At 46.2% G+C, this 26472-nt stretch overlaps 1 protein-coding gene across 1 annotated transcript in view; it reads left to right on the forward strand.

Moving 5' to 3' along the window:
* The window catches only part of TSNAXIP1 (translin associated factor X interacting protein 1), a 340170-nt gene that overhangs the window by 114894 nt on the left and 198804 nt on the right, over positions 1–26472 (forward strand). Inside the window, exons 4-5 of the mRNA XM_069217569.1 lie at positions 8699–8822; positions 26320–26413. Coding sequence (XP_069073670.1) covers positions 8699–8822; positions 26320–26413 — 218 coding nt within the window. The remainder of the gene's footprint in view (positions 1–8698; positions 8823–26319; positions 26414–26472) is intronic.

Below are 26472 nucleotides of genomic sequence, written 5' to 3' on the forward strand. Positions count from 1 at the left end.
AATGTCGGAAAGAAAGTCAGGATTCAAGCCCTGCCGTGAGTGTGGGGGCAAAATGTCAGTAACGGACCCACATTCTGACTGTTTGTGGTGTCTTAGTTCCGATCATGATGTTGGCAAGTGCGATTCTTGTCAACATATGAATCCTAAAGCCCTGAAAGAGCGCGAGGCCAAGCTTTTTCTGGCGAAGTCGAAAAAGAAGGAAAAGAGACATCATCGAAAATCCTCGTCACCGAAGTCTCATCGGCGTCATCGGGACTCCCGGCGTTGTCGAGAATCACGGTGCCGGTCGAGTAAGGAGTGGTCTTGGTCGAGGTCACCATCAACTCGACGTCGGAAGACTTGGGAAGTCAGTCCCACTGTCACTCCCCAGCCGTCGACGCCGTTGCCCTCTCCAGCTTCACCGACTTCGCCCGGGTCATTGGGCCAACCACCTTCAGTGTTTGAGGTTCCGCAGCCTCAGATGTTTTCTCCGTCTTTGCAGACGTCGAGACCGGCGTCGGTGTCGCCTTCGAACCAGGCACCCCAGTACCCGGCTTTCCCAGCCCCTGGAGCTGATATACACACACAAACCAAAATCAGGTAAGTAACAGTTAGAAAAGTAGTGCAAACACTGCAGAACACAATAGAATGCAATAGGGATAAATAGGCCTGGGGCAACACAAACCATATACTCCAAAAGTGGAATGCAAACCACAAATGGACCCCAGGCCTAGTACAGTGTGTAGAGGGTCGCTGGAAGTGTAAGAAAACACTAGGGCTGTCCAAGATACCCCACCCCAAGACCCTGAAAAGTAGTAGTAAAGTTACCCTACTACCCCGGAAAGACAGTAAAGTTGAGATAGAGGATTCTGCAAGGACAACTGACTGCACAGCACTGGAGACAGATTCCTGGACCTGAGCACCTGTAAAGGAAGGAGACCAAGTCCAAGAGTCACGCAAGTGTCCGGGGGGGGGGAGGCAGGAGCCTACTAAACCCCGGATGAAGGTGCAAAAGGGCTGCCTCTGGGTGGAAGAAGCCAAAGATTCTGCAACAACGGAAGGTGCCAGGAACTTCTCTTTTGGTCAGAAGATATCCTACGGTGTGCTGGAGGGTGCAGAGTTGTTTCCACGCAGAAAGACCGCAAACAAGCCTTGCTAGCTGCAAGAGTCGCAGTTGAAGGTTTTGGGGGCTGCTAAGGCCCGGAAGGACCAGGAGGTCGCCCCTTGGAGGAGGAGACAGAGGGGGCGCTCAGCAACACAGAGAGCCCACACAGAAGCAGGCAGCACCCGCAGAAGCACCTGAACAGGCACTTAGAAGATCTGAGGACAACGGTCGACTCAGAACAACAAAAGAGGGTCCCATGATGTCTGAGTCCAACTCAGCGAGTTGGGCAATGCAGGACGGAGTGCTGGGGACCTGGGCTAGGCTGTGCACAAAGGAAGTCTTGTAAAAGTGCACAGAAGCCCGAGAAGCTGCAGTTCATGCAGTACACAGGATTACTGTCTGGCGTGGGAAGGCAAGGACTTAACTCCACCAAATTTTAAAAGAAGGGACACTGGACTGTCGGGGGCACTTGGACCCAGCTCCTGTGTTCCAGCGACCACGCTTGTCAGGATGAGAGGGGACCCAGAGGACCGGTGATGCAGAAGTTTGGTGCCTGCGTTGGCAATGGGAAGATTCAGTTGACCCACAGGAGATTTCTTCTTGGCTTCCAGTGCAGGGGGAAGGCAGACAGCCCTCAGAGCATGCACCACCAGGAAACAGTCGAGAAAGCCGGCACGATGAGGCGCTGCAATGTTGCTGGTAGTCTTCTTGCTACTTTGTTGCGGTTTTGCAGGTGTCCTGGAGCAGTCAGCGGTCGATCCTTGGCAGAAGTCGAAGAGGGAAGTGCAGAGGAACTCTGGTGAGCTCTTTCATTTTTTATCTGGTGAGATACCCACAGGAGAGACCCTAAATAGCCCACAGAGGAGGATAGCTACAGAGAAAGGTTACACCTATCAGGAGGGGTCTCTGACGTCACCTGCTGGCACTGGCCACTTAGAGCTGTCCAGTGTTCCCTCACACCTCTGCATCCCAGATGGCAGAGGTCTGGAACACACTGGAGGAGCTCTGGGCACCTCCCCTGAGAGGTGTTGGTCAGGGGAGTGGTCACTCCCCTTTCCTTTGTCCAGTTTTGCTCCAGAGCAGGGCTGGGGGGATCACTGAACCAGTGTAGACTGGCGTATGCAAGGAGGGCACCATCTGTGCCCTTCAAATCATTTCCAGAGGCCAGGAGAAGCTACTCCTCCCAGGCCCTTCACACATATTTCCAAAGGGAGAGGGTGTAACACCCTCTCTCAGAGGAAATCCTTTGTTCTGCCTTCCTTGGACCAGGCTGCCCAGGCCCCAGGGGGGCAGAAACCGGTCTGAGGGTTGGCTGCAGCGGTAGCTGCAGAAAAAATCCCGGGAAGTTAGTTTGGCAGTATCCGGGCTCTTTGCTGGAGACCCGGGGATGCATGGAATTGTCCCATTCTGGTATTGGGGTGACAATTCCATGATCCTAGACATGCTACATGGCCATGTTCGGAGTTACCATTGTGACGCTACATATAGGTATTGACCTATATGTAGTGCATGCGTGTAATGGTGTCCCCGCACTCACAAAGTCCGGGGAATTTGCCCTGAACAATGTGGGGGCACCTTGGCTAGTGCCAGGGTGCTCACACACTAAGTAACTTTGCACCTAACCTTCACCAAGTGAGGGTTAGACATATAGGTGACTTATAAGTTACTTAAGTGCAGTGTAAAATGGCTGTGAAATAACGTGGACATTATTTCACTCAGGCTGCAGTGGCAGTCCTGTGTAAGAATTGTCTGAGCTCCCCATGGGTGGCAAAAGAAATGCTGCAGCCCATCGGGATCTCCTGGAACCCCAATACCCTAGGTACCTAGGTACCATATACTAGGGAATTATAAGGGTGTTCCAGTGTGCCAATCAGAATTGGTAAAACTAGTCACTAGCCTGCAGTGACAATTTTAAAAGCAGAGAGAGCATAAACACTGAGGTTCTGGTTAGCAGAGCCTCAGTGGTACAGTTAGGCACCACACAGGGAACACATACACGGCATACTTTATGAGCACTGGGGTCCTGGCTAGCAGGATCCCAGTGACACATAAGCAAAAACAAACATACATACAGTAAAAATGGGGGTAACATGCCAGGCAAGATGGTACTTTCCTACACCCAGGGCAGATGCCAGCTCCTAGGAGCCAGGGAATGTCATAGGCACCAGTGACCCACCTCAGCTGTGGTCAGGGGTGAAGTAGTTGCTGTAGCTGTTGGATGTTCTCTCTCCAACAAGCCTGTGGGAGACGGGGTCTTTGGGCAGAGGCTGCAAGCATCCCAGGGGAGTCCACACTGGACTCGGTCTCTGGGCTGCTGGGGCCCCGACGTTGGCACTGTCGGTTGGCTTCTCCTCGGGTCGTGGACGTTGGGTGCAATGGCCGCTTCTGTTGTCTGGTTTCCAGGGTTCCAGCAGCTGCAATCTTTTTCTTTTAGTTTCTTGTTCCAGGGCAAGTATGGTGCCCAAGGGAGACTCCAGTCTTTATTGAAGACTGGATAAGTTGGCTTTTTTGTGCAGGATTCTTTGAGGTCAGCAGGCAGGCCGGAAGGGCTCTGCCAGGTCAGCTGCTTCTTTTCCTCTTCTTTTTTGTCTAGGTTTTCTTAGGTTTTCAAAATCTCAGCTCTTGAGTTTAGGGGTGCCACCCAAAATACTCAAGTTAGGGGTGTTACAGGGAGTGCCAGGCATTAGCCAATGTGCTGCCTACCTTTAGGTTGACTACACCCTTCTTATGACCGTTTTCGCTGGGAAGTGGGCATAACCCTAATCCTAGTGGCCTAATTCCTTCCAAACAAGATGGAAGAATTTGAAAAGTAGTCGGCACTCCTCCCAATTTAACACATTTTGCCACCTGTGCTGCTGCCAGAAGTGGGGTCAGGACGGGGGGGCTTGGTTATCTCCGCCTTCTGGAGAGACCTGGGTCACATCACAAAAGAGGCAAGGCCTTTGAAGCTCCCTCCCTTGGAATGTCCATCTTGTCTGGGACAGGAGCTCACAGTCCCATACAGGCTTTTGTCTCTGGCCCGCAAGAGCGCTGGCCCTCACCTTGGGGGCCAGAAACACATCTGTGGTGGCTGAATTGGTCAGGTCTAGTCAGTCAACACACTGGTAGTTGGTAGGTTTTCAGGGGGCACCGTGAAGGTGCCCTTTGTGTTTTATTTTATAATAAATCCATCAGTGGGTTGAGTGAGGGTTTATTATTTTGAGATGTTTGATACCAAACATCCCAGGAGTCAGAGAAGCCATCTTGTTCCGTGGTAAACTCGCACTGACCAGTGTCCAGCACATGCATTTAAAATGCCTTCCTTGTGCACTTACTATGTCTCAGAAGCGAAAAAGACAGAGCAGGGGCATATTTACTCATGCATATATGCCCTCACATGTACTATAATGCACCCTGCCTTAGGGCTGTAAGGCCTGCTAGAGGGGTGCATGCAGTGTTAGGGGTCATGGAACACAGGCTATGTGCCATGTCTTGCTTTCAGTATTGGGAGCACCTTGTCAGGGCTTGCAATGGCAGTCTGCAAAAGGTTGGTGCTCGGTCCCTCAGAGTGGCACAGGTTGTACTGCATCTATGAGAGACCCTATTCAGTAACTATGCCCTAGGTACCAGGGGTACCATTTACTAGGGACTTATAGGGGGCTGAAGGGCCTGGAACATGCTGACATGAGCAGTTCTCTTTTTTTCTTGTATTTCTCTCCGTTATGTCCTTGTTTTAGCTACCTTACCTGGGCTGGCTATCATGCAACTCGCACACTCTCGGCTACCAATGAGGCCCATATATATGATTGTTTTTCAATTGTATTACGCATACTGTATCACCATAACTATTTATAACACGTCTTGTAATTGTGGGAAATTTGCTTGATACGACTTGTATGGTCATGACTGTTCTATTTGCAACTGTGTTTGCCATGTTTTACCTGGTCTATACAAACAATTTTGGCTTACTGAATATGACTTTATGTGACAAAACCTGCTGAACTTGAATTGTGCCTTCTGCTTACATTATTTCTTGACATTATGATGGACATTTTGTGCTGTTGGGCCAACATGGACCTTTGGGCCTGTCCAAAATCTGTACCATCCATTTACAATTATGTGAACTTGATGTCTGACGACGTTTTTCCCCAAAGGGATTTATTCCATATCCTCTTTGCAAAACAAATTGATTTATTATGTTTCACTGATTACTTGTTCCTTCTACCCTCTTTTTTTCTTCCTATGGTTTTGTCCTTCTGCTTGACCTCACTTACCTTTTCCTTATTAGTTATGTCCACATCATTTTCTTTTTCTCCATTTCATTCTTGTCTCTAATCTTGTTATAATACTTAATATTTTCCTGGGTATTTTGCTTCTACTCTATCTCATGATTTGTAATGTACTGCCAGCCTTGAAAAAGCCCCAGGCTTGCATGCCTGGAGCGGGTGAGACAAGTGTTAGCTGACCATCACTGGGAGTTCAAATTTGTCCGTTTTTGAGGATTCACCTGCACTGAAATAAATACAATTCAAACTTCTGCACCATTTCAGGTCAATGTTATTTTTTTAACGACGAATGGGATTATCCTGGGATTTATTGACTACATAATTCAGTTCTGTCCTAAAAAACGTAATGTTCTGAAATGTTGGCATTTATGATATCAGCTATACGACCCAGGTCTAACAATTAATGGTAGGGCTGTGGGGAATGTGATAGGCCTCTGATGCGAATGTAATAACATACCTGGGTGTGTGCTAGAGTCCTTCCATCACCTCAGCCAAGGGGAGGGAGGGGTTGTGGTTCTATGTTGAACACATCTCACTGTGCACAACAAGAAGGCTACAGCATGACAGAATTTCCTGATCAATATCTTGCTATCAAAGAATGGTCAACTGTCACTACCGCTAACACCTTAATCAGCAAGAAAGGGCCCCATACTCTCAAGAAGGTGTCAAGTTGGTCAGCGATTTTGTATACAAGTCATCCACACAGTTCAATCTGAAAAAGGTTCATGAACCACTCATCTAGATTGGGGATCGAGCTTTGAAGACAGTGTCACAAAATACAGACCTTGGCTGCCTCTAAGGACATTGCTAGTCACGAGGAACCTCTAATGTGTCAGGTAGGTGAGCTTAGTGTGCCAAGGAAGGGAAGGACATGCATGTCACTGACTTTCTTCAGTTTAGCCCAGACTGCATTCCCCTATGATTGCAGCATATGTGGCTGTTCCACAGTATATGAAGCTGATTAGAGTCCCCTGGTGTACATCCACAGCAGTCTGAGTGCCCTACAGTTTAGCATGATGGAAGCTCCATGGAGTCCAGTTCCAGTTATTTTGTGCTTTGAATTACAAGAATTGGACTCCTTAAGTACCTTGTCATGATCATGGAGCCAAACCAACCATTCTTCTAGGGGTTATTTCTTTCTCAACACAGACTGCCAAGGTAACCTGGAGGTGAACTGGACAGGTTTTGAGATCACTGTGTTAATAAAAACTCCATAAAGTCAAGAAACCTCTTTACTCATCAGGTGAGGGCTTAAAATGTAAGTTATTTTGTGATGGAGTCCATCAGAACAGATAGCATTGGGTCCATGCAACTGCTGCAATAGTGTGTCAATCATGTTTTCAGCTATTTGAGTGATACCAACTGTGGTCTTCAGAGTTTCAATGAGCTTGGGGAAGCCGTCATGCAATTATTGATGGAGGCATTTCCTTTGTTGGATCATTCCTTCAAAAAAAACATGGAGTCATTCATTAGCAGGCCTACACTGTACCACACAGGGGCTAGTGTTTGTAGCAGCAAGTCTTTTTAAAGTGTTTTTTGCACCATCTTCCAGTGAAAAAGCTAAGTAGTGACAATCCTTTTTTTCTGAGATGGCGGAATGTTTGTACATATGTATACCAGGAGCATTATTGTTGAACTTCTATGCAGGTCCTGCTCTATAGTCACCCACATCAGAACCTACTGCTGCTGCTGGAAAAAAGTAAGACAATTGCAATAGATGATATGTCAAATAATAGGATTCCATGTAGAGCAATTGGAGTCTCCCTATGAAAGTTATATGCACCCACAGCCTGGCACATTTAAGCTAGGTTTCGACATACACAACCTGATGTGAGAGTCCACCTGGGTCAGGCATTTCCTATTGATCCATATCGACAACATGCCTAAGATGTAATTGAATCTAGGTGCTGCTGCCATCTTGATCACCAGCACCCTCCCCCATAATGACCGATTCAGGCAGGACTGTTTCACAAAGTCATACCTGGTTCACCGTGAGGTTAAGTTGTACTCCACCAATATGTCCGGTCCATTGTTAACATAGACATTAGGTACTTAAGGGTCCCACAGATATGGTTGATATCAAAGCTGCACATGCCAATCGCGGGACATGGGCAGGGCTTCACATTTACCCCAGTTGTTCTTGTACCTAGAACACTAGAAAAGGAAGCAAATTAAGGACATGAAGGCAGGGATTGACCTGCCAAGTTTAGAAAGTGTCAGTAAAATCATTCTGTGCACTTTGATTGATGATTGGAGGTGACAGATGCTCCAGTGTCAGTAAAAACTGAAGGGATGACTGACGGCAGCATTGTACTGTTTATAATCAGTGGTCCAGGCAAAAAGCCTCCACGGTTCACTATAGCTGTGGGAAAGCTGTACAATCATTGGAACTTTGTGATTAAATCCTGTCCAAGTCCTGACGTTTCCAGGGCCCAGAAGGGGTAAACTCATTCCATTCTGTTTACGTCTTTCTCCACATTAAAAGAGATAGCCAGGACCTCTGTTGAATAATCGCTTGTTGTTCATAAAAGTTGAGCAAGTATCTTAAGATAGTTCCTGGACAGCTGTCCAGATAAAAATCCCCCATGACCGAGGCCCCAAGTCCTAAGATGGTGGACTCAACCTTTTCTTCAGATTGTGGCCAGCCAAACATAATTCTTGGTTGAGCTTGTGGATCCTCCAGGATGAGAAATATGCAAAGTTTTTTAAACTTAATTTCTCAAAAACCTCTGAATGGAATGACACCAAAAATCACACTTTCTGGACCAAGATCAAGGTCTCTGCCAAATTTGGTGTAATTCAGTTCAGCGGTTTCTGTGGTTTCGCTGTAAAAAAAACTTTTCTATGGAAAAACGAATGGAGAAAATGTGTTTTGAGACACCCTCTCCCTTTTTCTTGGGCCCGCATGATGGTCAACCCCCATTTTTCCAGGAAGAAGCTGAGGTGGATGAGACTTCTTTGGAAAGTTTTGTTAAGATTCATCAAAAGGCCCCAAAGTTGTAAGCAAACCAAAATATACTTTTCCTATGGAAACACAATCCTAACTATACCTATCCAGTGGCCACTGCCAATGGTAATAAATAAATATCTATTGCCTAGTGGCAGTCGGTAGTTGTAATTAGGATCTAATTTCTCTTTTTGTTTTGCTAATAACTTTGGGGCTGTTTGATGAATCTTCACAAAATGTGTGTGTGTGTGAGGGTATATATACATATATATATATATATATATATACACACAGACACATACAATATACAAATTGATGTAATTTACTAAGACAGCAGTGAAACTGTACCTTTTTTTTAAGTACATGACCATTTGTGTATTTTCTTGTGTTTTTATGCTTTAGTAATGATCGGCCTGCCACCAGTATATCAAAGCCACGCTTTCTGGAGCAATTGGAAAACTACTTGAGGAGAGAGCTACAGAGCCTGGACCTGACGAGAGGGAATGTGCAAGAGCTTAAGTTGCAGGTCTGAAAGTTAACCATATTCCTCTCAGGCATAATTACTCAAGAACATAGGAATGATCTTGTCACAAATTGGGTTTCACTGAACATGACAAGCTCTCTTTTAACTGAACCTCACTTGACCTTTCCACACTAGCTTCGCCTCTCTCTATGCTCATATTTCTTTTTTTAATGTTCAGATTCCATTAGATCCCACTCTCTCCTTGACCTGTCAAAGTGCTCACCATATTGCCCTAAGCCCGCCCCTCTCCATACTTCATTGGTGTCTATGCTTAACCTGTTTATAAGCACAACCTTTATTTGTGTGCGGCCTATCTCTTTGGTAGACCACTGTCACAAAGCTTTGCCAACCATGCCATTGCACTAATCTGATCTACATTCAGGGGGTTATTACAACTTTGGAGGAGGTGTTAATCCATCCCAAAAGTGACAGTAAAGTGACGGATATACCACCAGCCGTATTAGGAGTCCATTATATCCTATGGAACTCGTAATACGGCTGGTGGTATATCCGTCACTTTACCGTCACTTTTGGGACGGATTAACACCTCCTCCAAAGTTGTAATAACCCCCTCAGTCTCTTCTCTAAAAATATTGTTTTCCCTAACCTTTGTCTTTCCACTTGACCTGTCATGCAGTATCTCTTTGTCTAACATCTGCCCATTTCTATTGCTTTTTCATCTGTTCAGTGCATTATCTACTCCACTCTTAAACAAAAGCATTATGAGAACTCTTTAAAGGCACAGGTAATTGTAGCAGGGTATCATTATACAAGGATGAAAGACAGGAGCTCACAAAAATGTGCTTCTTTTTAGCAGATGTGTGTTTACATTGGGATAGTGTAGCTCTAGACACAGTCTATGGATAAAGGCAGTGGATGAGCAACTCTTAAGAAGTGAGGATCATCCACTAATCTATAGCCAGTAGCCCATGCGGGCAGGGTGTACAAGTGTGTGTGCCTTACTCAGCCATACACATCTTCTTTGGTTGTGGGTTCATCAATGCTATTAGCAGATGAGAGAATAAAGGAAAGCAAACTTGATGAAGTAGAGACTGAAACACCAAAGTTGAAGTAGAATACACAATAGGACACTCTGGGGGTTATTCTAACTTTGGAGGAGGTGTTAATCTGTCCCAAAAGTGACGGAAAAGTGACGGATTTACCACCAGCCGTATTACGAGTCCATTATATCCTATGGAACTCGTAATACGGCTGGTGGTATATCCGTCACTTTTCCGTCACTTTTGGGACGGATTAACACTCCTCCAAAGTTAGAATAACCCCCTCTATCTCTTTACAGCAAGGCTTCTAGTCACCATCTGACCAAAACTTACATCATGTTCCTTAAAGCAACTTGGGTGCATACTAACATGAGTCTACGCTTTTATTGTAACACATCTCCATCAATACACAAAGTCCATTCCATTTAAAATATTAATTTAAATGTTCATCTTGATAAGAGGTTTTGTGTACTCTAATAATCCCACTGGATTCATAGGCATAGAGTGTTATGACTTGATGTTTAATGGCACAGCATTCCAGTAATTCCCGCAAGTGACTGATGAAAGAAAAGACACTACAACACATTGAGTGATATACTTTACCAAGTCCTCACTTTGTATTTAATTATTTCCAGTTGTATATAGCTTCAACTTGGCCCAAGGGCTTCAGAGCACTTACCAATTTTGCATATACAGCATTTATAAGTACACTATAAAAATAGTATGTTTACATACATCAACGTATATATGTAGGAAGCTGGCCTGGTGTGTGGTGGAAACCTATGGTGCTGGAACTTTATATCAGGTCCAAATGACCCCTATTAGTGAATGAAGACAGTGTCTAGGAAGCCAGTGCTCCCTAGAGTTAGCTGTGGATGAGCAGCCAAGACTTATCAGGGAGGAGTGTAAAGCACTTGCAATAACACAGCAGGCAGACAGTAACTTATCACACCTAAAAGGACACCCACAGTGTTACAAAAATAAAGGTACTTTATTACAGTAGCACTGAACTAGATTACTTATAGGCAGTTCCCCAACTGGAGGTAAGTACACACACAATATGTATATATATATATATACACACACACACACTGTAATAATTAGGAATTAGCATAGGAAACAACAAGCATTGGTAAAAAAACTATAGAAAATAGCTAGGGCCCAATGGCAGGGCCATACCATATATTAAAATAGTGGAATGCGAATTGAAGTCCTCCACCCAAGGATATGAAGTCATTAGAAGGGAGCTAGGAGAACACGGGACCCCAAGAGGTGAGTACCTAAGTAACCCCAGGTACCAGGAGAGCAGACGTAAGTACCTGGTCATTACAGGGACTTACAAGAGGACTTAGAAAAGGAACTTTGCAAGGCCAGGACCAGACAAGAGGAACCCAAAGGTGGATTCTGGAAGAAGAGGACCTGTCAAAGAAGGGGACAGAGTCCAGTCCACAATGGAGTGTCCAGACGGGACAGCAACCACTACCCACCCTTCTGTGGATTAAGATCTGGGTTGATGGGGGAGGTAGAAGATCAGTTGTGGAGCCCAGAAGCTGCAGATAAATCCTGGGAGCCATGCATATGACGTTCCACATCGGTAACCGGGTTGCAGTCAGTCAGTGGTCAGGAGGACCATTAACAAGCCTTGGCAAATGCAAGTCGGAGCACAACAAGAGTTGCAAGGTTAAAGAGGATGAGCAAGGTCCAGGGGATTCAGCCCTTGGAGGGGGTCCAGGCTGACACTCAGCTGTCGTGAGAGCCGGTAGAGGCAGTTGCAGCCCCCTCAGGCAACCCATTGGCAGTAGGCACAGTAAGTTGTGGTGTGGTCCAATCAGCACACCTGGAGAGGAGTACCATATTGCTGGAACAGCAGAGAGGAGTCTGTCCTTGGATTGATCAAGTGCTGGAGGCTGGAGCTACTTGGAGCCTGAAGATCCCTTGGAGCAGGAGTCAAAAAGCCTTGGTTGCTGCAAGAGTTGCGGTGCACAAGAGTACTGTCCTGCAAGGAGAGGCAAGGGTTTACCGTCTCCCAAAATGGAGAGAGGGCAGAGAGGGCAAAGGGGACCATTCTGGACCACCACCTGTGTTGCAGGATCCATGAAGTTCTACAGGAGGGCAGATCCACGTAGCCGGACGTCGTTGCTGTAGGTGCCTGCAGATGCAGAGGAGTGACTCCTTCCCTCCAAGGGATATTCCTCCTTGCTTCCTGGTGCAGCTGAAGTCTTGCCGATCCCAGAGGATGCACAGCTGTAGAAATGTTGCTGTTGCTGGAAGGAGCTGGGGAGACAATGTTGCAAGGCAAGGTTGTCTCTGGAGTTGCAGTCTTGTCAGTTACTTAAGTGTTGAGTTGCAGTGGCCAGGAGCAGAAGAGGTCGATGCAGAGGAGTTCTGATGGAGTCTTGCATGTCGAATCTGGGAAAGCACCCTCAAGGGAGTCCCTAAATAGCCCTACTGGTTGAATTGGCCACTTTGCACAGTGACCACCTATCAGAAGGGGTCACTGACGTCACCTGCCTGATCTGGCCACTCAGATGCTCCCAGGGGCCTCTGCACATCTTGTTTTCAAGATGCAGAACCAAGTGGCCACCTGGAGGAGCTTTGAGTACCACCCCTTTCCTTTGTCCATTTTCGTGCCAGAGCAGGGATTGGGGGTCCTTGGACTGGTGCAAACCGGTTTATGCAAGTAGGGCACCAAATATGAGTCTGGAACAGTCGTGAGCACGGACACTGCACCTGGAGGCACATACATTTGACCTGTGGGAACTGCGGCGTGCTTATTGCTGAGCAGTGGAAGCATTGAGACTCACACTACATTTCCCAGGTTCCCTGAGGCTGGGATGGCCATAAGCATGGACACAGCACCTAGAGGCGCATACATTTGAAATGTGGGACCTGCAACATGGGATGTGCTTTTGCTGAGCGGGGTAGGCCTTGAGACGTACACTACATTTCCCAGGTTCCCCGAGGCTGGGACAGCTGCGAGCATGGATATGGTGCCTCCAGGTGCATACATTTGAATTGAGGGACCTGCGGCTCAGGATGCACTTATTGCTGAGCAGGGGAGGCCTAGAGACCGGCACTACAGTTCCTTGGTTACCTGAGGCTGGGACAGCCGCAAGCATGGACACTGCACCTGGAGGCGCATCCATTTAAACTGTGGGACCCGTGGCACGGGATCCGCTTATTGCTGAGAGTAAGAGGCCTTGAAACCCACACTACATTTCCCAGGTTTCCTGAGACTGGGACGGCTGTAAGCACGGACACGGCACCTGGAGGCACATAAGTTAGAACTGTGGGACCCGCGGCATGGGACACGGTTATTGGTGAGCAGGGGAGGACTTGAGATCCACACTACATTTCCCAGGTTCCCTGAGGCTGGGACGGCCGCGAGCATGGACACAGCGCCTGACGATGCATAAATGTGAAATGTGGGACTCACAGGATGGGCCAAGCTTGTTGCTCAGTGGGGGAGGCCTTGAGACCCAGACTACATTTCCCAGGTTTCCTGAGGCTGGGACAGCCATGAGCACAGATACGGTGCCTCGAGGTGCATACGTTTGAACTGTGGGACCCATGGCGCGGGACGCTCTTATTGCTGAGCGGGGAGACCTAGAAACCCACAATACATTTCCCAGGTTCCCTGAGGCTGGTATGGGAAGAGCACGGTGCTCAAATTAGATGGCAGGAATGTTTTGAGCTAATAATATTAGGAATTACAATGATGCTTAATTATATCCATGTTCTTTGGAGGATCCAAACGTGTTCTAGCGTTGCCTCCTTTATTTGGAAGGATATTTGTATTAGGAAACATCTTATGCATATGCATAATGCTCTCGTTTCGCATCACATGTGAGACGCTAATGGCCCCAAAGTTTTTTTTTATCTACACTTTGGAATTAATTCCCCTACTGTGGGTCTTTGGTCTGGTATGCTAGCCATCATGTTTTTGTTTTATGAAGGTAATAGCATGACTAAGTGGGACTGGAGGATTGCAGTGCCACAGTGATTGTTTTTGAAAGTTGCGTTTCAGCAGGTTTACCACCTTCTTTTATGCTAGCGTAGTGGACCATAGTTAGAGGTTTTTCTTTTATAGAGTATAGTCTTTTTTTTTAACTAAGTCTAATTTGGAAGATATGGGGTCATCATAGCACAGCAATTTCATTATCTATTGTTAGGTCTTAACCAGATGTATCTTAATGCACTAAGCTTCTCTGGCACTTTATGACCCTATAGGACCATTCTAAACGCAATAAATTGCACTTTACAATAAGTTAGCTGGTCTTATATTTTGCCCTCTTAACTTCATGCTGCTATTTTCTTTTTGCTGCTGAGTCTTGAAATATCTTAGGAATCGTATGACATTCGGTTTAATTTTAGTTTATGTTCTAAATTGTATATAGTGTATTTTATATTTTGTCATATTTGTACATCTCATCAACCCTTAGTTTTGAAACATTCTAATGCATTGTGACAGATTTTGCACTCATTATTAGTGTACTCTGTTGAATGCAACACTAGTTTGATGAAGTATTTCTTTTTATGAGTTTTGGTATTGTTATTTTTACTTTGTTTGTGGTTTTATTTCAAACCCAAATAAATATTTTAAATCAAATCGAAATGGCTTTTTTATCGGGACGTTTGGAATCATATATCAGTACACCATAATTTTGAACACTTCCAGAGAGCTTCTCTTTACATCTGACAGTCCACAGTTCCAAAGTATTGGGGGCTAGGACGAAGAAAAGCAAGCAACAGACATGACCTCCATCAAAATGGGCCAGGGACACCTAGAGCATGCTAGTGATGAGGAGTCACAATAAGGCTGCTATAAAGAAAGAGTGAGTGCAGGGGCCAGGGCACTCTCACCAGCGAGAGCACCCTCTTATCAGTCAGCCTGTGGGTGAGAGATCAATCACAGAAAGTAGCAAGTCTATTTGGTAGTCTGACAATGACAATCAGTTGGAAGACTTGGCCAATAAGTAATGCTTGAATCCTAGCTCCTCTTGTCTCTGTGCTCTTGTCTTTGTCCAGGGTTCGCGAGGATGTTGGGTACCTCTGCCCCCCTCCTTCCTTGGTGGGCAGCATGGATTCTCAAGGCTGCTGCCTCTGCATGTGATGTAGGTCTGCAGCCTGTTGTTTATCCATGAAGTGATTTATTTTTCCCTTGAATGTGAAGACCAGACCAAAGAGAAAAGCCAATTGATAATTATTGTTCTCCTTCCTGAGCTGATCTATGATGGGTCTAAAAAGCTGCTGTCCCACCAGCAATATCTTGGTACAGTGCTCAGGAGCTCTCCTGATAAGAAATGGTATCCAGCTTAGTAGAGGCTATAAGGATTAACTCTTTTAATTTAAATCTACTCAATTTGACCAAGAGATCTCGTGGTGGAAAACATTCCCCTAGACCCCTTTCAGTGAATACGTTCAATAGAGATCTCTTGTTGAGGTCAGCTAGAGTCTGCTGGAAGTGGCCAGTGAGGAATACCTATAGGTCTATAGTTTATGCACCTTCTGTCTGGCTTTGGACCCTCAGATTCTCACACTGAAGTCTATTTTCTAAGCCTTTGCACTGCAGCATGGCCTGTTCCAGTTGTAGATTAATCACAGATATTTCGTCCTGGAGTTCTGCATCTTCTTTCTGTAGGGCCTATACTTTTCCTTCCGTGTCCATCACTTTGGTGCCAGTAGAATCCATATTTTGTTTAAGGGCAGCCATCTTGCTAGCGAGATCAGCCTTCAGGTCCTCAATGCTCTTTTGGAGTTCTATCTTGAGTTCTTCCCTGAGTTCAGCCTTGAAGGCCTGAAGGATGCCACCAGGTCTGCTTTTGTAAGGGCCATGGGGGAGCTCAGTGATAACGTGGACCCCATTGGCGAATTACCCCTAGATGCACCTTGGAAAAAACTAGACACCTTCTTCTGGAGGTCCGTTTTATGCGGCATATGCTAAGGAACTCGGCCACACACCATGTGATAGTTCCACAATTGTGGTTAGCAAAACAGAGTCTCCCACTCGTGGCTCCCGAAAGAGTCTGTGGATCATTAGCATATGAAAGTTTTGAGGAGGAGTATCCAATGGCACAGAGCAAGAACAACAGATGTTAGATCATGCCCTCACATGGAAAGGTGTTGTTCTAGCATGTGCATTTCGCATCAGGCAATGCATTATGAAAGTTCATGCCAAACTAGGATATGTCACTGTAGAGAAGTGCACATTGTTAGAGTGGCACAATTGGCTCAATAGATTTCTGTCCATGGCAGCTAAATAAAACAAAGTATGGCAGGGTGGGTCATCGATGGCCCCTTCTCCCTGCTTTGTGGTCTCCCACATCGGTATGTTCCTTACCCCTGGAGCCATGGTTACCAAGTAAATGGTACCCCTGGTACCTAGGGTCTGGGGAACTAAGGAAAGTCTCTGAGGGCTGAAGCACCAATTGGGCCATTCTGAAGGACCCCTCATCAAACTCACACAAGTGCTGCTACTGCTGACTGCATGTGTTGGTGCAGGTTAAATTGAGAAAATGACCTGTCACACACCCCTGTGTGCCAGGTCCCTTAACACTGCATGTGCCAGGTGTAAGTCACCCCTAAGGCAGGGTGCATCCAGACACATGTGAGGGCATGTATGCTTCTGCTATGTCTCTGTTGATTCTGAGACAGTAAGTTCACAAGGAAGCCATTTAAATGCATATGATGGACACTGGTTGTTATGAGTTTCCCAGCTACATGATGGCTTCTTTGAATCCTGGGATGTTTGGTATCAAACATCTCAGAATAATAAATCCTCACTGAGCCCAGTGATGGATTTATTAATAAATGCACACAGAGGGCACCTTAGAGATGTCCCCTGAAAACCTACCAACTACTAGTGTGTTGACTGACTGGCTCTGACCAGTTCAGCCTCCACAGATATTTTTATGGCCCCTCCAATGTGAAAGCCAGCACTCTCGAGGGCCTGGGACAAAAGCCTGCACTTGGTGGAGGTGGGACCTCCTCTCTCATGCAGGTTGGACATTCCAGGGAGGGGAGCCTCAGAAGGCCTTGCCACCTTTGTAATGTGACCCATGTCTCTTCAGATGGCAGAGATGACCAACTCCCCTGAATAAAACAACCACAGTATGTCACCATCCCCAGAAAGCTATCTACCCCGTGACGCTGGTGGAAGCAGGGGCAGATTGAATGTTCTGGACTTTTGCGGGAACATGCATAACTCCAACTCAGAGAAATGGTATCCAAAAAACACAAATCTCCTTCTGAAGAAATGCACATTTATCCAATGGAGAGTGAGACCATTTTCCACTAGTCGCCAAAAGGTCGCCATCAGTCTGTCTCTGTGCTCTGTGAGGGTGGGAGCATGAACCAAAATTTCATCAATGACATTAATGACACCCAGGAGTCCTGCGAGCAGCCCTCTGATTGTACCCAGAAACTCTTTAGCAGCGCTGGACACCCCGAAACTAAGGCGATTATATCTCCTCAAGCCCACATGGATGGAGAATGTGGTAATTGCTCTGAATTTGGGGGCTAACATCAGCTTGAACGAGTTACTTCTGCCATAATATCTTTGACAGTGGGTGTCAGATGTCTTTCTTGTCAAAGTGCCATGTTAGGCAAGCGCATACCCATGTAAATTCTAACTCCTTCAGGCTGCTTGGGTTTCTGAGCCACCACTATTGGAGACACCCATTGAGTATGGGCTTTGACTTTCTCAATGATAGCTGTTTGTTCCAGTGTTCCTCAACCTTTGGCCAGAAGGGATTCGTCACCCAGCAATGTCGCAAAGTGACTCGCTGGATCAAATCATCTCTATGGAGGTGTATCATGCAATCCTTAAGGCAGCCAATGACCTCAAATAAATGTCTGATCTCAGCCAACAAAGAGTCAGCAGTCGATGAATGCACACTGAATGTAAATTATACTAGCTTGAGGTACTCTGCTCTCTGGCAACTAAACGGCATCCCAGTGTATTTTTTAGTGATATACACTTTGGCTGGTGTTGAGTGTGCCCCATGGGTGATATTAGTTGTGAAAATATGGGCCAGCAGGAGGGCCGATAATGAGCCAATAGCATACACCTGTGTCAATGTGGGACGCAGAACAGGTTGCTGTGGGAGAGTCTGTAGTATCATCTGTGCCAAAATATTGATGGAAGCCCCAGTGTCAATCAGAGCCAGGAGTTGGTGGCCAGCATTGGTAACTATGCATTTTGGTGTGTGTTACCTGTGGTGCTCTTTGAGTTCCATGGCATGTATGATGTGCACTGTGCCATTCAAGTCATCATCATCCAGGTCCCATTGGTCTTCTGGGTCCCCCAGGGTCTCCATGACATTCACTGACTTGGACTTTTGCAGCTTCTGGGAAGTGGTAGGGTGGCATACCTTGGTGAAATTATTGAGTTTATTGCATGAGGACCATCTCTTGCCTTGTGCAGGATAGCTCCCCTGTTGCGGGTAGTGGCCTCCGCACCAGTGACACACCTTGGGATGTGCAGATGGCTTAGGACAAGGTTTCTTCTTCTCTGTGCCAGCTGCTACAACCAATTTGACTAGTTTGGATTTTACAGGTTGTTGTAAGGTCCCTCCATGTGCAAAGCATGCGCTTCCGAGAGTTCTTTAGATTGTACCACTGTGAGCATATTGGATTTGTTCATTCTGGAAACTTGGATTTGGTTTTGCAGAAAAGCAACCCTGAATAAACGGAGTACTGATCTCATCATCAGCATCTGGCAAAGTGCAGGTGCTTGCCAAGTCTTTTAAGTAAGCATATAAAATACAACATGTAACAGATTACTCTGGTTGCCGCCTGGCCTGTTTTAAGAGGAACCATTCGTAGTCGGGATTTGCGAGCTGTCATGGTCCTTCCCACGTTTTTTGCCTTGTTTCTGGTGTATTTTGACTGAAAGGGCACTGGGTCCCTGCTAAACAGGTCCCCGTGCCAGATCTCTTTCCCTAAAACTGTGGAGTTGTTTTTCCCAATTGGTAAATTTTTAGTTGCCACTGTAAGTGCCTAGTAAATGGTGCCCCTGGTACCGAGAGCATGGGATACTACATAAATGCCCCTGAGGGCTGCAGCACAGAATGTGTTACCCTCAGGGACCCCCTCACTAAGTGCTCCCAGTGCTACCTATGCAGGCTGCATAGTGCTACCTACACAGGCTGCATGTCTTGGTGCAGGCCTAAAATGAAAATACAACATGGCACACAGCCTGTGTGCACTGTCCCCTGCACACTGCATATAATATATGTAAGTCACCCCTCTGGAAGGCCTTCCAGCCCTAAAAGCAGGGTGCATTATATTACCTGTGAAGGCATACCTGCTTGAGCAGATATGCCCCTGCTACGTCTTTGTTGCTTCTCAGACATAGTACGTGAACAGTTAAGCCATTTTAAGTACATGTGCTGGACACTGGTCATTATGAGTTCCCAAGCTACTAGATGGCTTCACTGAAGATAGGGATGTTTGGTATCAAACATCTCGCATTAATAAATCCTCACTGACTCCAGTGATGGATTTATTAATACATGCACTCAAAGGGCACCTTAGAGGTGAAACCTACCAACTCCTAGGGTGGACCCTAACTCAGAACTCAGGGCTCAGAACCAGTGCAGAACCTGAGGTGAGAGTCAATGCTCTCAAAGGCTCAGAACAACGGCCTGCAATGGGCAGAGATGTGACCTACTTTCCCATGGAGAATGGACATTCAAGACGGGGAGCTTCAAAGGCCTTGCTGCATTTGAAATGAAACCCAGGCCTCTCCAAATGGTGGAGCAGGCCAACCCCCAATTCCTGACCACACTTTTGGTGGGAAAATTAGTCTAAGGTGGATGAGCTGAAGTGGACACTACTTTTGAAAATCCTCCATCTTGCTTGGAAAAAATAAGACCGCTAGGGATAGGGTTACGCCCACTCCCCAGCAAAAGTGGTCATAAGAAGGGTGTAGTCACCCTAAAGGTGGTCAGCCCATTGGCTACTGCCTGACGCTCCCTGTAACGCCCCTAAATTGAGTATTTGGGTGACAACCCCGAACCCTAGAACTCAGATTTCAGCAGCCTAAGAAGACCTGAACAAGGAAGAGTTGCACCTGAGAAGAGGAAAAGAAGACGCATGTAATGATATGTGAGTTTTGACCACTGACTCCAGGTTGCATTTAGCCTAGAAGTACACCGTCACTTTAGTGACCACCAGCTTTATTTTGCCTATTGACTTTATTTTAGCACTAGCCACTGCCACATTAAAAGCTGCAAGTAGTTTTCCACATTGTACAATGTGCACCTGTTTTTACTCTTCATGTTTTTTTCCCAATAAGGGTTTAGGCTGATAAGAATTTACTCAGACGGCAGGCAACAGCCTTGTTTTGAATTGTCACCTTGGGATTGTGGCCATGTCCTGACGTGTTATTTTCAAAGCTTGCCTGAAGCAATCATCATTTTTTGAATAAATAAACTTCTGCAGTGAGAGGGGAGTTCTAAAATTTTCCTCTCTTGTTTGTTCAAAGTATAAGAGGCCGAGACCAGATGGACCGGGGACAGAGAGTGTATGCAGATATCAGACACATCCAGGACGCTGGATTGTTTCATCCTTCCCGTGAGGATAATTATTCTCTCTCTCTCTCTCCTCGATCGATTCTGGGATCTGGCGATCTGATGCTGACTAGAAGCGAGATGAAGCAGTGATGCCCTTTTCTCATGGTGATGCATATTTTTAGATTCATTATTTGCTTTGCATTATGATATAGATACATATATTTGCTGTGTATATTGCAGTGGAGAATCATTTGTACATTCTTTCCTTTCATTACTGTGACCATTTTTTAACATGTGCTTTCAGCATGCTAATCTCCTTTTAGGAACCTTGCGTAGTGAAATAATAAATGTCTTATTTGGACTAAGAAGCACATTCCAGAGATTTTTGTCAGTCCATGAGTGTTTCAGCTCGGTCATTAGTGAAGCAAAATAACGCAGCAGACCTGCAACAGCCCCTCCAGCCTGCCTGCTATTCTCAAAGAATCCTGCACAGGAAGCCAACTCATCCAACCTTCAATAAAGATCAAGTCTCCTGTGAGCAGCAGACTTGGTCTGCAAGCAGAAACTCCAGAGGAAAAGACTCTGCAGCTGCTGGAGCCCAGATACCCATCACCAGAAGTGACCTCTGCACTCAACGTCCACGACCTGAGGTGAAGCCAACCAACGGTGCCAATGCGGGTTCCCAGTTGCCCAGAGACCGAGTCCAGTGGGGTCTCACCCATCTTGGACTCTCCCACGATGCCTGCAACATCTGCACGCAGGTCCCCTCTCCCAAAGGCTTGTTGAGATAGAAAATCCAACATCTCCAGCAACCACTGCACCTGTGACCCCTGCTGAGGTGGGTCACCAGTGCTAACGACGTCCTCCTGGCTGCTTGATCACTCAAGTCAACCCTAGGTCCGCCCCTGCAGGACTTCCTGACGACACCTGTAACCTCAACACACAGAACCTCCTGACCACAATTGCTCCTGGATGTGAAAACCTGATTCCTAAAGACACCCCTGCATCCGTCGCCCCTGGGCACAGGAGAAGAGGACCAAAGGTGCACCAACGTCCCGAGCACTCCAGGTCTACTACCTACCTGCTTGTTCTCCCTGACTGGCTTTCTAGCCCGAGCCTGCATCCTGTATTCACAAGGACCAAACTGCCATAGGAAACAAGTAAGCACCAAACGCCTTATTGCACCTCTGCATCCCGCCGACCCAGTGCCCCCTGGTGTGGCCTGTTGGTGTGGTTCTGATCAGGGCTAATACCTACCTTAACTCCCTGAGTTTGGCTTTGTAAGTCGTTGTTAACCCTGTGTTTGCTGAACATTGTTTTCCTCTATAGGATAACATTGAGAGAACTCTGAAAATTGCAGTGTCTGTTTCTGAAACTGAAAAGTCTTTATGCGTAAAAGTCTGCTTACCTGTTACGAAGCTCTTGGGTTTGAAACATATATAAAAAGAATTGTTGTTTTTCTAAATTTGTCTCACATTTATTCTTTGAGTGTGTGTCTCACTTATTGCATCTGTGAGTACAACAAATGTTTAGCACTACGCTCTGATAAGCTTAACTGCTCACTACACTACCACAAATAGAGCATTAGTCCTGTCTACTTTTGCCTCTGTAATACCAGTTGGGGATCCACTGGACTCTCTGCACACCGTATTCTATTTTAGTGCACTTTATAGAGAGCCAGCTTCCTACACTCCCACAATCACCTTTCATTTCCATGGATTACCTCAGTAACAACTTCCAGTAGTACCCCTCATCTCTTCATTGCCCCACATGCATAGGGTGTCATAGCACTTTGCATCACACACAAACACATATTATACAAGAACTATGATTCGTCAAGTGTGTACATCAGTGTATAGGAAATGAGGGATACAGGGACAGGGTATGTGAGTGAATATCTTCCATATAACGACTCTGATAATTGTTTGATCACTCCACATTCAATTAACCACTCCAATTCAACCCTCGAAGGCTTGACAACAGTGAACCATAAACCTCAAAATGTTGTGAATAATAATCCTGTTGTCGAACCACTTTAGCCTTTCTTACTTCCGTCAGATGTTTGCAGCCAAGCTTCCTCTGTACCATTCTTTGTCATATACAATTAATTGGCACTTCTACGTTCATTCCATAAATCAAAAATGTAAAATATGCCTCCCTGATCGCACAAGTCCAATGCTTCTCACGTTCTACCTGCACTTTCATAAAAAACAACCTTCACATTGCCCTTACTAATATTTTTACATATACATGCACTGTCAATTTTACTTACTTTATTTATATTTTAAGTTCAAAGCAAGACGTTTGTGGAGCCGGCTGGATGTCATAAGTATCTACATTTAAAGTACACCACCTTCTCATCTTTCCCTTGGTTTTCCAAAACATGTTAGGTTTCTGAAACTTTGCACCTTCAATATTTTGTTGTGGTTATAATAGATTGATTTACTAACATAGTTGCTCATGTTATAACCAGCCAAATCCCTACAAGCGTGATAATGGGCAGTTGTCCCAGAGTTACAAGAAGCCAAACTGCATGCACAGCTTGACAGAGCCTCAGATTGCACACCACAGGGCAGAGAAACGTGTTAGATGGTGCAGCTGCCCTTGTTATAGTTCACAGGGCCATGGGGCAAGAAGGAACTGTTGGGCCCAACCGTGGGGGTTGAGGCCTTTTACTCCTGGTGTTCCAGAGCCTAACCAACTATGGATCTTGAGCAATTGGGCCAAGTACCCCTTTGGACCTTAACTCTCAGTAGTTGTGCAGGGCAAGCTGTACAAGGCTGCTCCAGGGGCAGGGATGGGTGGTAAATTCAGGGCGGTGAACACAGCTCACAACTCAGAATACATTCAGTAGCAGCAATAAGCGATTGTCCAGTCCAAAAATACTTGCTTTTGTGAAAAAATGAGTATTTAATAGAAACACACAGTGAAATTCAGCATACACAAACAATACACAGAGCCCCCTTGAGGTCAGGGCTGTAGTGTTCCGTAGACAGGTCCCTCATTCCCACTTCCCTCTTGCTAGCGGTAGTGTTTATTCTCCATTTCACTAAATGCAACATTCAAATTAAGCCCCACTAGTAGGCTGAGTCTCAGGAGTCCCGCTCCAACTCTTCTAAAAGTCAAAAGTGTTGAAGCACCCTAAGAGCTATGTGGCAGAACACTTTCCCATGGGGTCTTTCAGCCCTATGATCAGTCTGACCTGCTCTTGTTGGGATTGTACTACTGGGGTCTCTGAAAATGTTTCACTCATAAACATTGCGAAGGGCTGCAGTGGCTGGGGCGGTGAGTAGCACTGCCGGTTCTGCAGGGGCAGCGCCTGGGCGTCCATGACACTTCTTCTGGTGAGACGATAAGTTTGTTGGATCTTTCCCACAGGTAGTGAGGGATGTTTGTTTGGGTTGTGATCGTCATGTGGAGGTCAGGCACGCACAGATCACCATTGCGTTCTCTATGCTTGACAACAGCTCAACCAAACAACATTCCTTGTTCTTCACTGGGGCCCAATATCAAGAATACGGGGTAACCAACCTTACTCCACACAAGGACCATGGGCGGATCCGCATGGCAGTAACTTCCTTGGCATGGTGGCGCCCTCTTGCATACTGGGTTGCCAGCTTCCTATGGCGTGATCAGCATGGCTGTATTGCAGTCTTCGCTGCAGCCCCCTCTGGCATCCTGAGTCACAGACTTGTCACTGCACACGAAACCAATCGGCCCAGCAATCTTAACGGCGGGCCCCTCTTACATGGAACGCCGTCATCACTCTGCACATGGGCGACAGCCCAATCGGTCCAACAATGGTTCTGGCATATGGGGTCAGCTGACTGAAATCTGCACCTGGGCATGACCCAATAAGTACGGCAGCCGTCTCCTCACACCTCGCTATGGGGATCCACATGCCAGGATCTCTCCACTGGACCACTCTCACCCTGTGTGCTCTCCTCTTCTTCAAATGGCACACTGGTCATGGCAAGCAAATATACTCTGGTGCTCTTGGTTCCATAGGCAGGTAGTGTTGGTTTTCCATGGGAGGTGGCCCTTCCTAGCTCCGGGACTGGCAGATCTTAGACCCCAGTCCTGGACACAGGCAGAAATCTTGCAGATCTCCTCCTCCTCGACATGCAGCCCGACTGGCTGCTTGACAGTAGACAATATTGGAGGCCTCAAACTTCCCTTCTCTCATGTCATTTCCAGACCAAAATGTGATTTAGGATCTGAGTCAGTTTGTGATGGGGGTCTGATTCGTTTTGAACTGGCCAATCCTCTACCCTGCCATTCCTCCAGAAAACACCCTGTCGCACAGGAGCGACTCCATATCTGACAGTCCCACAACATAGGCCATGGGAGTAATAGAGGTTCACACCTGAATGTCTGCCACAGTGATATGTGCAGCAAAAGGTTCCACACTGTCCTAACCCAACTCTTTAAGAATCTCTTAACAGCCCCATCAAAGCCTAGGATGTGCCCAGGTCCCTTTCCATTGACCTCTCCCTGAATCAAAGAGCACCCTTTGAAGTGCACTGAAGAAATTGGCTCTCCTTTCTCAGTACGTGTCCCACCCAGCTCTAAGAAATGCAGCAAGCCAGCAATCATTCTGTGAGGATTTCTCTACCACAAAATGCTCCTTCATTCAGTCCTGGGTCTCTTGAAATGGAACTCAGAGTCTTCCATGTACTGGATCATTCGCAGGCACACATACACACAATACTCAAGTGTAACAACACAGTTGCTTAACGGCACTGCATACTAACGTGATGTAGGCCAAAGGCAAGTTAAGCACACAGCAGCAGAACTTAACATAAGGGGCCAGTAGGCCTTTCTCCAGTGACACAGGTAAAAAGGCCCAGTCACAGTAGGCTGCCACCACAGTGCTTTTGCTGCTTAACTCCTGGCAAAGGTAGTAGCCTTTCACATCTATGAGAGTAACTCTTTGGACGCTCCTCGCAGCCCAACAAGACTGCAATCAGTGAAACAGGCCTATATCATTTCACCCACTTGTGATCTGTAATTGCCTATGACAATAAAAATCAGCACCAGGGATTCAGATACCATTGCAGCTGGGATGCTAAGGGCAGGGGTGCACGTCCAGCACCATACGAGAAACGTTTCTGTCCCAATACTACATAACAGCAGCTGCAGGGTGCTGCCTGGTGAGATTCAAGGCTGCTGCTGCTTCATAGCATCATGCATCCAAGTCAATACTCTTTAAGTGACTCAGCCAAGAGAACTGGACTGCACCACTCATGAAACATAGACATGAATCTGACCAGGCCACTCACCAGTGCATTTTGTCACATGATGCACTGCAGCCTATTACTCCACTCCTGTTGTAGACCCCTGAAGCACCCTGAGAAGATGTACTGAGTCTGTCCTGCAGTAAGTTATGGATGGTCTTTTTATTGAAACCTCCAACCTGAGGGCGCCCTGCAGGGTAAGGTACATGGGCATACAAATGGGTATATAATTCTCTGCTCTCTCAGTAATATTTTGTTGTACCTATGTTTAACTATGTTCGTTCTGACTGGGAATATATGTACCTTCCCAGGGATTTGTTTATTCGATTTTTGAGAGACTCTTCTCATCAGGGCATGGATCATGATTCTACCAAGGGCAAACCCAAACTACCTCATCACGTTAGCTTTCAAGAAATTGTTATATTCTTTTAAAACGTATGTTCATTATTTATTGAAAGTTGTCTTGGGGCGGTTCAAGAAATAACTTGTCACCATTTTCATGCAGGCCTTATGTGATTAGTTGACTGCTTCCATGATGTGTTGTCTTTGCACTGGGAAAAAAAGCCAAAGGAGAGCTATTTTGTATGGTGAATGTTTAATGCAGGGCCTGGTTAGCAGAACACCGGGGCTTTACATGCTGTGTTCACCACTTTAACCATGTGTAAAATGGTCCCAGCAAACTGAATAAATGCTGTCATCCTTTGCATAAACATGAATGATGCTCCTGATAACTTTTTTCCTTTAGCCCTACAGAGAGGTCTTTGAGTATTTCATTGAGGACTTCAAGACCTACAAACCTCTGCTATCATCAATAAAGAATGAGTATGAGGTGACATTAGGTAAGTATATATGTTCCTGTCATTTTTTCCATTCTTTTCTCTTCTACTCCTGTTTGTTT

Source organism: Pleurodeles waltl, chromosome 12 (assembly GCF_031143425.1).
Source record: "Pleurodeles waltl isolate 20211129_DDA chromosome 12, aPleWal1.hap1.20221129, whole genome shotgun sequence".
NCBI classification, from domain to species: domain Eukaryota; kingdom Metazoa; phylum Chordata; class Amphibia; order Caudata; family Salamandridae; genus Pleurodeles; species Pleurodeles waltl.